General features: G+C 47.1%; 2 protein-coding genes across 5 annotated transcripts; both read left to right on the top strand.

Moving 5' to 3' along the window:
- Nucleotides 1–928: 928 nt before the first annotated feature.
- Nucleotides 929–3,131, top strand: LOC131677566 (synaptic vesicle glycoprotein 2B-like). The gene is made up of 6 exons (XM_058957448.1): nucleotides 929–1,018; nucleotides 1,078–1,137; nucleotides 1,198–1,359; nucleotides 1,462–1,624; nucleotides 1,690–2,676; nucleotides 2,792–3,131. The coding sequence occupies exons 1-6, from the start codon at nucleotides 991–993 to the stop codon at nucleotides 3,012–3,014; spliced, it is 1,623 nt and encodes a 540-aa protein (XP_058813431.1). The 5' UTR covers nucleotides 929–990; the 3' UTR covers nucleotides 3,015–3,131.
- Nucleotides 3,132–3,429: 298 nt separating this feature from the next.
- On the top strand, nucleotides 3,430–10,994 carry LOC131677564 (uncharacterized). 4 transcript variants are annotated; one of them, XR_009303391.1, is made up of 3 exons: nucleotides 3,430–3,915; nucleotides 3,967–10,873; nucleotides 10,925–10,994. XR_009303391.1 is itself a non-coding variant. In XM_058957447.1 (3 exons), the coding sequence occupies exon 3, from the start codon at nucleotides 4,073–4,075 to the stop codon at nucleotides 10,442–10,444; it is 6,372 nt and encodes a 2,123-aa protein (XP_058813430.1). In that variant the 5' UTR covers nucleotides 3,430–3,717; nucleotides 3,782–3,915; nucleotides 3,967–4,072; the 3' UTR covers nucleotides 10,445–10,987. The 4 variants fall into 4 exon arrangements, 2 of the variants coding, with proteins under 2 accessions (XP_058813430.1, XP_058813428.1); XR_009303392.1 differs by having other exon boundaries at nucleotides 3,967–10,675; nucleotides 10,740–10,987; XM_058957447.1 differs by having other exon boundaries at nucleotides 3,430–3,717; nucleotides 3,782–3,915; nucleotides 3,967–10,987.
- The last annotated feature ends 898 nt before the right edge of the window (nucleotides 10,995–11,892 follow it).

The raw sequence follows: 11,892 nt of genomic DNA, 5'->3' as shown, positions 1-11,892 counted from the left end.
CGATGATAAATGTGCCATTACCACGTCAACATTACATTATTGCTCGAAAGTCGAACTGAAAAAGAATGCTAGGCACCAAAGCGGCGCAAAACCGACAATCCGCCAAGAGCGCTAGAGGATCACACTACGGCTCTGCTTGCACAACGTGTAATCGAGGGAGATTCGAGTACTGTGGGCATTCAGGGTGACTAAAGCGTGATCACGTTGGAGTTGATTGATCATACAACTAGAAATGAACAATATATCCAACATGGAACAATCGTGTCATTACATATTTTTCCGAATGTTTTGTCCGCAAAGATACAAGTATATGTTGTGCTGAATTCTGATATTCCAGAAGAATTTATTATTAGCGTTACAAATCCCAAGATAAATGTTCATGTTTGACTACCAGCCACAACAAATGAGGTTATCTTTTCTCGTACCAGAATCTCAATATTTATCAAAAAATGACCTGCTGTTTGTACGAATTGAACAACAAGTAGGTAGAATGTACGACAAGTTGGTGCCAATGTCAAAGCAAGTCGTGATGACATCAGACGCGTCACAATGTAGCATCCTGCCACTACATCCCACAATGTACCAGATTTTGCATACCATCGTGTGGGGTAGTTCAAACTTTCATCCAGATTTTACGCTACGCAAAACAGTCTCCACCAGGATTGGAATATAGTGAGTGGAAATGTTTCTACTGAACACGCCGACAGCCGCTAACGTTGCAAAGCTACAATAGTTGATAAGACGAGATCTTACACCTTTCTCCGCTGCTTACCTGTCGGCAGCTGGTGATAAGCCAGATAATGTTTAACATCAGTCTGTTTCTTTTTTGAGCGCTGCTCAACCATAAATTCTCGATATGATCCCTGGATTTTATCACATTGATATAAAGGGGATGCGACCATCTGAGGGAACAATCATTTAAGAAACATTCATCAGGTTGGTTTGAACTTAGTGTTTGATATTTTTAGGAATTGTGATAGATTAGATATAATGGAAAACTCTATCGAAAGAATACCTGGTTAGTTATTTATTCTAAGTAGATTTGTAAAATAATTTATCACAAATGAATGATTTCAGAGCCAAAAACCGTGAACTATCAACGAAGTGTAACGTTTGATGATGCTCTCTCTATGACAAGTAACTTGGAATGCGTTGAAACGTGACTTGATTATATAAAAAATGTTGTCCATGTTACAGAGTTTGGAAAGTTTAACTATATTCTCATCATAATATCTGGAACAATATTAACTTCAGTATTGCTGGAAACTCTTGGGATTAGTTATGTCATCCCTGTGGCCGAGTGTGATTTACTGTTGACAACGAAAGAAAAAGGAGTATTGAGTGCAGTGGCTTTTGCAGGTATAACAAGAATATACAAATTTTATGTGTAGTTTTTTGTGCATACGGTGAGGAACCCGTAGAAACTCATATCTGTGAATTTATTTCTTTCCCATCTCAAAGGAATCATCGCTAGTTCACACCTGTGGGGTTTTCTTGCTGATACCCGGGGGAGAAAGAAAGTCATCGTTCCTACGCTATTCTTAACATTCGCTGCAACTGTTATTTCTAGTTTCACATCAAATTTTTGGATCATCACGATTTTAAGATTTTTTGCTGGATTCTTGTTAGTCTTTTTAAACACATATACACTCAAACCAATCGCCATTTTAACACCTTTTTAAATTCTAGTATCTCAGGCTCGTCGGCGACTATCTATGCATACCTCGGCGAATTTCACAACAAGCGCAATGGGTCACGTGCTATTATGGGAGCTTCGTTTGTTTTCGGCGTGGGTTGCCTACTACTCCCAGGAATTGCTTTTTCTATAATAAATCAAGAATGGGAATTCACAGTACCTTATCTGGACGTTGTCTATCGTCCATGGCGACTATTTCTTGTAGTTTGTGGACTTCCGAATCTGGTGTGCGCATTCACATTGTTGAAATTCCCCGAAAGCCCAAAATTTGTGTTTACTCAAGGAAATCCTGAAAAAGCCATCGAAACCATCCAATGGATGCATAAGTTGAACACCAGTGGGAAGGAATCTAAGTTACAAATAGCTTCGATCTTGGACGAAAACGAGCCACAGCAGACCAAGGACCGACGCAGTGAAGAAAATGATAGCAATGGATTTCGTGTCTTGATGAAACTAGTATGGGATCAAACCGCTCCACTTTTCATGAGTCCTTATTTGAACAAAACGGCTATAGTTTGTATTTTACAATTTGGTATCTATCTGTCTTCTAACGGTTTGTACATGTTTTTTCCGGATATTATCAATCGTGTGGCAGAAGTGCAGGAAGGTGGTTCGAACAAGACTACAATTTGTCATGCTGTTTATGAAACCCAAGCGAAGATGTCCGCATTTGAATCTAATTTCACTGAAACGATGCCAGAATGTAACCAAAAACTGGACATTATGGCCTACGAACATTCGTTTATATTAGAACTGTTATACGCTTTGGGTTTTGCCGTTATTGGACTTATCATAAATGCTGTTGGCAAGTTGCCCATATTGGTGTTTGTGTTCTTCTGCTGTGGACTTTCGGGTGTGCTCATCACATTCATCGATGTTCCGTTTATAGCCGTGTGGTTATATGTAATTTTATTGACATGCGGTTATTGCATTAACGTCGTTAATGCCGTCACTGTGGATCTATTTCCCACTAATTTGAGGTAAGTGTAATATTTCAATTTTAAACTCATAATTAGAACTACGGTGTTTATTTTGTACAAATGAAAATACTTAAGCTGTTAGATCACGCATAACGACAAGGCAAACCTTTTGCAGGGCAATGGCTGTCTGCATCTCTCTTATGTTTGGAAGACTAGGGAGCGTTGTAGGAGCAAACCTCGTTGGTGTATTGTTGGACACTCATTGCGACCTGACGTTCTGGATATCGGGTATATCACTAATTAGTTGTGGCATTCTGTCCTTCTTCATTCCAAACATCTACAAACGAAACCCATCCGGGCCAAGAATCAGTGTCTCATCGAATATTTCATCACGATGAATTAGGCTGGCACGTGTGGAGTTGAGTAAAATATGATTAAGTCTGAGCAATTTATCAATAGACTGAAAAGTTGGCATAGTGCTAAATAAAATATAGAAAGTAATATTATATTAATGTTGTTAGAAATTAGTATGCCATGAGAATTCAAAAAAAAATTATGATTATAGCTAAGATTTTGCTTTATAGCAGACTTGATCGCAGGAGGCGTTTTCCGAAAAATGTAAGAAAATTTTCATTAAACATTGTACACGTGGTCGAAATAGAAGTAAATATAGTTTATACGCCGAACCAGTCTTTTTTTACTCATTTGCCAAGTGCCCCGTACTAAGCAGAGCTGTCTCTGTTGCTGTCGCCAGCATTGGCCTTTCGTACCCTCCAGATGAGCCGTACATACAGGACATAGTCTGTTACGGTATGTCCCGCTGACCCCTTCCAACTCCACGGTCTACCACCTGTCGGTGGACAATTTTGATGTAGTGAGGACCATTTGAAATGGAAGGATAGGAAAAGGGAAAAAAGGACCGTTTGAAATGGAAGGATAGAAAAAGGAAAAAAAGGATCGTTTGAAATGGTAGGATAGAAAAACATAGACGTCACGTAGAGATGAGAGAAAGGTATAAGAAAAAAGAATAGATAGAAATTGTTGGAAGTTTAAGTAAATAGAACGTTGAATTCGTGAAGATATAAGCAAACATTTATTTCCGTAAGTAGATCCTATGGCAGCACGAATTTACATGAGTACAATTTCTGAATTAAAACCTAAACAGGTGCCGGAAGGCCAAGAAACGCACTCAACCGTTCGAATTGTGCACGATTGAGGTTAGGTGATACGTGACTTGCGTATTGCCCTGTAATCTAGCCGTAATTGTTGGGAATTAACGAGATACAATAATTGACCGATGTAAGTAAGCTTGAATATTACTCTAAGCATAATATTAATAAATTACATCAGCTTTTAGCTGATACCGTTTGGAATACATTCCTTAGGGTGTTGCTGAAAAGCCTCTTATTTAATCCACCCAACAATCTAAAAGATCGTCCAAGATAACCACGAAGCAATGCCGAATTGTACAGGAAGTGCCCCCACCGTGGAAACACACTGTAACCAGTGTAATGAACCTGACACGGATCGGATGGTAAGCTGTTGTCACTGCGATTCGTGGTGGCATTTTACCTGTGTGGGTGTGAACGACAGCATTGATGCGACAGACCGACCGTTTACATGCCCAAACTGTCAGAGACCGTCGGCACAGATTCCGGTGATTGATGCACCCGGAAGCAAGGCTAACAGCAAAGCAGGAACGAGCACTTCAACCTGTAGTGCTGGAGCAATAAGGGCTCGCCTACAGCTCGAGAGACTTGAGGCCCAGAAGGCTTTGGCGATGAAGCGTATAGAGTTGGAGCGCCGGGAGCACGAGCGGAAGATGGAGCAAGAGAAGCAGAAAAAGGAAGCAGAGTTTGAGCGGAGGCAATTGCAGCTAGAGCAGGCGGTAATGAACGAGTCATTCCGTTTGAGAGAGGTGATTGACCTAGGTGGGGAAGGCGATGAAGACAACCGGAGTGTCGCCTCAGTGCAGAGTTCCTTCAGCAAGGTACAGCAGTGGAAGGTCGCCCATTCGACGTTGGTTGTCCCGACGGAGAAGGCTCCAGCTATTGGTACGAGTAACGCGACGACAGCAACTGGAATACAAGCTAGGCAGGACGGCATGCAGCAACCAACTAGCATTAACGAGGGTATTCTAGAAGCAGCGTTGGCAGGTATTTCGTTAGGGCAGTCAGGGTTGGAGCCAACGTTAGGGGGTATTATCGGTCGAGCCGAAAGCACAACAGCGCCAATAGTTGGTAGCGGTCAGGCTAACATTTTCTCGGTTACCTCCGCGCTCGCCGGGCCTAGCAAAGGCATCGCAAATGTAATCCCCAAGCAGCATGCTTTCCAAAACTATCCCTTTCCTCTCACCCAGCCTCCTCCAGCAGGCAATTCGTTTGTCATTCCGCGAGTTGGTAATCCGAATTTTGCAATCGCCGCGCAATCGACCGCAGTGAATAGAGATAGTGCAGGCCCAATTAGAGGTCCAGTGACAGTGGAAGAATTACTGGGAGGAGAGTATTCCCAGTCGTACGCCGGCCAACCGTTACCGTCTGTGATCCCCACTGAGCAAAGGTTTTCGAGAAGGCAGACGGTGCCACCAGGAATCCAATTGGGACCGCAGGAGCAACCACGGTTTGCGGAGTTCCAGGCTGGTGCGCAGCAACCTCCGTTGCATGACGAGCAGGCGTATTGGGGACCGACACCACGACAATTGGCGGCAAGACACGTGATGAACAAGGAGTTGCCAATCTTTTCTGGTAATCCGGAGGACTGGCCGCTATTCATTAGCTCGTACGTTAACTCTACTCAGACGTGCGGGTTTTCGAACGAGGAAAATTTGGCGAGGTTGCAACGGTGTTTGAAGGGGCACGCACTTGAATCGGTGCGGAGTCGACTGTTGCTACCGGCGAGCGTCCCAAATGTTTTAGCTACGCTGGAGACACTTTATGGTAGACCGGAATTGTTGATCCATGCGTTGTTGCAGAGGATCCGAGGGGTACCTGCGCCAAAACAGGAAAGACTAGATACGCTAATCGGTTTCGGTATGGCGGTGCAGAATTTTTGTGATCATCTGGAAGCCGGGAGGCATGAAGCGCATCTCAACAATCCGATGCTACTGTTCGAGTTGGTAGAGAAGCTTCCAGCACATATGAAACTGGACTGGTCGCTATACAAGCAGCGCTGCGGGGAAGTGAACCTGCGTTCTTTCTCGCAGTATATGCAGACGCTCGTGCGAGCGGCATCCGACGTGACCGTGAACTACGATCCTAGGCCGCAACCTGTACAGCAGCAGCGAATAGTGAAGGAGAAGAACGGAAAGGACAAAAACTTCTGCGGAACTCACTCAATGGAGGATTCTTCTTTGATGGCGACGAACAAAGAAGCATCTGGCGTTACGATGCGCCCATCAAGCCCAGCGTGTTTCATTTGCAAAAACTCGGGGCATCGGGTAAAAGACTGCTCAGAGTTCGACAAGAAAACGGTCGATGAACGCTGGGAGACAATACAGAAACTCGGCTTGTGTCGGCTATGTCTTGGAGCACACGGAAGGCGCCCCTGCAAGAATCGCAAGCAATGCGATATCGACGGATGTCAACGGCGTCACCACCCTTTGCTGCACTCCAAACGGGACACAAATGAAGCCCAGCAGGCCAGGGAAAACGGAAAGACGCCAGGAAATGGCTGTAAGAAGTTTGGGAACGACGGAAATTCGGCGAAGAATGGGTCCAGGCAAGAATCGAGTGAAGCTAAGACAAGTAGTTCCAAAGCTGTCACCAACCATCATTCCGCTGGGAAGACTACGCTTTTTCGTATTATTCCAGTGACTTTGTATGGGAACAATCGATCTGTGTCCGTGTATGCTTTCTTGGACGACGGCTCGGAGAGAACGCTGATTGACGAAGAGTTGGTAAAGGACCTTGGGGTTGTAGGAGATCCGCAACCATTGTGCTTGCAGTGGACGGCGAACGTGAAGAGGTCAGAAGCTAATTCTCAACGGGTCGCATTGGAAATAGCAGGACGGTCAGGGGCATCCAAACATTCTTTGTCGGACGTGCGCACCGTAAGCAAGCTGGACTTACCACGACAATCCTTGCGGTACGCGGAACTCGCAGAAACCTTTCCGTACCTAAAGGGCCTACCGATCGATGATTACGATCAAGCGGTACCGCGCATCCTCATCGGAAACGACAACGCTCACGTTACATCGACACTCAAGCTACGAGATGGCCGACCGGGAGAGCCGATAGCAGCAAAATCACGTTTGGGATGGACGGTTTACGGATCCAACCAGGACAAGTCAGGGGATATCGTTCATAGTTTCCACATATGCGAGTGCCAGGAGGCCGAGCAGACCCTACATGAGCTCGTGGAGAAGTTTTTCTCAGTCGAGAGTCTGGGTATAATGGAAGTCGCCCATCCTGAGTCCGCGGAAACTCAACGAGCAAATCGGATCCTGATGGAAACTACTAAGCGGGTCGGACAGCGATTCGAAACTGGGCTTCTCTGGAAGTACGATAGCTTCGAGTTCCCGGACAGCTACCAGATGGCGGTTCGACGACTGCAGTGTTTGGAAAGGCGTATGCAGAGGGATTTACTCATCGGCGAAAGTGTGAGGAGACAGCTTTCTGAGTATCAAGCGAAAGGGTACATACACAAAGCGACCCGGAAGGAGCTCGATGATTCAGATCCACGGCGTACGTGGTACTTACCTTTAGGAGTGGTCATCAATCCCAAGAAGCCGTCCAAGGTTCGTATCTTCTGCGATGCAGCGGCCAAAGTGGATGGAGTCGCACTCAACACGATGCTGTTGAAAGGGCCGGATCTGCTAAATACGTTGCTCAATGTTCTATACGGATTCCGGAAGAAACGGGTCGCTCTGTGCGCGGATCTGAAGGAGATGTTTCACCAGATTCGGATTCGACGAGAAGATCGACATGCGCAACGACTGCTTTGGCGAGATGATCCTACACAAGCCCCCGATGTGTATTTGATGGACGTCGCAACGTTTGGTGCAACGTGTTCACCGTGTTCGGCACAATTCGTGAAGAATTTGAACGCTAAGGAGCATTCAAGACAGTATCCAGTTGCAGCCGACGCAATTATCCGGAAGCACTACGTGGATGACTACTTGGACAGCGCTGACGACGTTGACGAAGCGGTGAAGCTGGCACATGAAGTCAAACTGGTCCACTCTCTCGGCGGATTCCATCTGCGGAACTGGCTTTCGAATTCCACCGAGGTTCTCGCACGGGTCGGGGAGAGAGACCCAGTCACAGAAAAGTGTCTCCAGCTGGACAAGAACAGTTCAACCGAACGCGTGCTCGGGATGTACTGGAAGCCGGTCGACGATGTCTTCACGTTTACAACGACGCTAGCGGTGGGTGCGGAGCATCCAACTAAGCGCCAGGCACTGCGAGTAGTGATGAGCCCATTCGATCCGGCAGGATTGTTGTGTTTTTTCCTCATTCACGGCAAGGTACTAATCCAGGAGCTGTGGAGGGCGAAGACGACATGGGATCAACTAATTCCGGAGGAGTTACTTGGAAAGTGGATGCGGTGGACGAGTTTGTTCAAACATCTGGACCCGATTAGCATTCCGCGTTGCTACTTTCCGCAACGTTCGGTGAAAGATATCTTGTCGCTGCAACTGCATATCTACGTGGATGCTAGCGAAGAAGCTTATGCGTGTGTCGCTTACTTTCGGGCGGTATTTCCGGATGGGATTTCTGTTGCGTTAGTCGGTGGGAAATCCAAGGTGGCTCCACTGAAGGCACACTCCATCCCACGGTTGGAGTTGATGGCAGCGGTAATCGGAGTTCGCTTGATGAAGACCATCCTCACTGGGCACTCGCTCGTAGTCGAGAAGACAGTGTTATGGTGTGACTCTAAGACGGTGCTGGCTTGGATAAATTCAGATCATCGAAGATATCGCCAGTTCGTAGCTTGCCGAGTAGGTGAGATTTTGTCCAAGTCGGAGGCGAAGCAATGGCGTTGGATATCATCGAGAAAGAACGTCGCCGACGATGCGACAAAGTGGGGAAAAGGGCCGTGTTTGTCCTCAGGCGGCCGTTGGTTCCGTGGTGACAACGATTTATATTTGCCAGAAGATCAATGGACCATAGATGCAGATTCAGTCGGCGCGACGACCGATGAAGAGCTGAGGTCGTGTTTGGTGCACAAGGAGGTTATCGTACCGCCACAACTTGTGAGGTGGGAGCGATTCTCGAAACTGACGCATTTGTATCGATCGGTAGCACATGTTCATCGCTACGTACAAAATCTACGGCGAACGGTAAAACGAGAGACTCGACTGGACGGACCACTCACTCAAGAGGAATTAGCAACAGTCGAAACCACAATCTTTCGTTGGGTGCAGTGTGAGCAGTATCCGGACGAGGTGGCGACTTTGTCAGTAATGCGGGACAAGCAGCCAGGACAACAGGCGCGGCTAGAGAAAACCAGCAAAATATACAAACTGTCTCCGTACTTGGACGAAGCAGGTGTTATTCGTTCTGATGGAAGGATATCTGCTGCGACCGTCGCCGCGTTTGACGCTAAGTTTCCAGTAATATTGCCGAAAGCCCATCCAGTGACTAGACTGCTGGTTGAATGGTACCACCAACGATTTCTTCACGCCAATGGCGAGACTGTCGTGAACGAAGTGAGACAGCGTTTCCACATATCGCAGCTGCGCCCGTTCGTGCGTAAGGTGGCTAAAGAGTGCGCCTTGTGTAAAGTCAAGAAGCCAAGTCTGGCGACACCCCGAATGGCTCCACTCCCGGCGGCCAGGTTGCAGGCGTACGTACGTCCATTTTCCTACGTAGGCGTCGACTATTTCGGGCCGATCGGCGTGCGGGTGAACCGAAGTATTGCAAAACGATGGGTAGCTCTGTTCACGTGTATGACCACACGAGCAATCCATCTCGAAGTCGCTCACACACTTTCAACGGAATCTTGCAAGATGGCGATCAGGCGTTTCATCGGACGCAGAGGAGCACCTGTGGAGATCCGCAGCGACAGGGGCACAAATTTCGTGGGATCGAGCAACGAACTTAAGCAGGAGATGGGCAAAATCGAGCGCCAGCTTGCCGAAACGTTCACCAACGCGAACACGAAATGGGTGTTTAACCCACCTGGATCACCTCACATGGGTGGCGCCTGGGAGCGTCTAGTGCGGTCGGTGAAAATCGCTCTTGCTGCAATGGAGTCTTCTCGAACGCCGAACGAAGAAACGCTGGCAACGTTGCTAGTGGAAGCTGAGAGTGTGGTCAATTCGAGACCGCTAACATATATTCCTCTGGAGACGGCGCAACAGGAGGCTCTAACACCGAACCACTTTCTTCTAATGAGCTCGAGCGGCGTAACGCAGACTCCGAAGACGCTTACGGATCCAAGACAAGCCTGCAGGAACGACTGGAATCTATGCCGTACAATGGTAGATCAGTTTTGGCGCCGGTGGGTGCGGGAATATCTTCCTACCATCGCACGTCGTACCAAGTGGTTTGAGGAGACAAAACCGATCGAGGTAGGAGATTCGGTGATCATCGTAGAGGAGAAGATACGCAACGGATGGATTCGAGGACGTGTAGCCAAGGTCGTGGTGGGCCGAGATGGGCGAGTTCGCGATGCCGTGGTGCAAACTCCCGACGGAATGGTGCATCGACCTGTTGCAAAGCTGGCGCGGATCGACATAGAAAAGGTGGGGCTTCAGCCGGGAACAGCAGAAGGTAAAGCTGAACCGGAGATAGCTAACCAGCCTTACGGGTCGGGGAGTGTTACGGTATGTCCCGCTGACCCCTTCCAACTCCACGGTCTACCACCTGTCGGTGGACAATTTTGATGTAGTGAGGACCATTTGAAATGGAAGGATAGGAAAAGGGAAAAAAGGACCGTTTGAAATGGAAGGATAGAAAAAGGAAAAAAAGGATCGTTTGAAATGGTAGGATAGAAAAACATAGACGTCACGTAGAGATGAGAGAAAGGTATAAGAAAAAAGAATAGATAGAAATTGTTGGAAGTTTAAGTAAATAGAACGTTGAATTCGTGAAGATATAAGCAAACATTTATTTCCGTAAGTAGATCCTATGGCAGCACGAATTTACATGAGTACAATTTCTGAATTAAAACCTAAACAGGTGCCGGAAGGCCAAGAAACGCACTCAACCGTTCGAATTGTGCACGATTGAGGTTAGGTGATACGTGACTTGCGTATTGCCCTGTAATCTAGCCGTAATTGTTGGGAATTAACGAGATACAATAATTGACCGATGTAAGTAAGCTTGAATATTACTCTAAGCATAATATTAATAAATTACATCAGCTTTTAGCTGATACCGTTTGGAATACATTCCTTAGGGTGTTGCTGAAAAGCCTCTTATTTAATCCACCCAACATAGTCCCTGTTGCTGTCGCTAACATTGGTCCTTCGAACCCTCCAGGTGAGCCGTACATACCGGACATAGTCCCTGTTGCTGTCGCTAACATTGGTCCTTCGTACCCTCCAGGTGAGCCGTACATACCGGACATAGTCCCTGTTGCTGTCGCTAACATTGGTCCTTCGTACCCTCCAGGTGAGCCGTACATACCGGACATAGTCCCTGTTGCTGTCGCTAACATTGGTCCTTCGTACCCTCCAGGTGAGCCGTACATACCGGACATAGTCCCTGTTGCTGTCGCTAACATTGGTCCTTCGTACCCTCCAGGTGAGCCGTACATATCGGACATAGTCCCTGTTGCTGTCGCTAACATTGGTCCTTCGTACCCTCCAGGTGAGCCGTACATACCGGACATAGTCCCTGTTGCTGTCGCTAACATTGGTCCTTCGTACCCTCCAGGTGAGCCGTACATACCGGACATAGTCCCTGTTGCTGTCGCTAACATTGGTCCTTCGTACCCTCCAGGTGAGCCGTACATACCGGACATAGTCCCTGTTGCTGTCGCTAACATTGGTCCTTCGTACCCTCCAGGTGAGCCGTACATACCGGACATAGTCCCTGTTGCTGTCGCTAACATTGGTCCTTCGTACCCTCCAGGTGAGCCGTACATACCGGACATAGTCCCTGTTGCTGTCGCTAACATTGGTCCTTCGAAAACCATCAACCAGTTTATATGGATAGAATCCTGCGTCGTTCTGAGAGATCGAAAACAGGTACTGTGCCAAAACGATTTGCGGATTATTACTTGGAAAATTGCAAGACTGGAAACAGAAAAACCATGCAGCGTACACCTGTACATACATTTCCGGCTGCAAAGCCTATCGTACCAGATTCTGACATTAATTTACAAACT

The sequence above is a fragment of the Topomyia yanbarensis genome, chromosome 1 (genome assembly GCF_030247195.1).
Source record: "Topomyia yanbarensis strain Yona2022 chromosome 1, ASM3024719v1, whole genome shotgun sequence".
In the NCBI taxonomy this organism is placed as follows: domain Eukaryota; kingdom Metazoa; phylum Arthropoda; class Insecta; order Diptera; family Culicidae; genus Topomyia; species Topomyia yanbarensis.
Note: the sequence above shows the minus strand (reverse complement) of the source record. Positions and strands in the feature narration are given on the sequence as shown.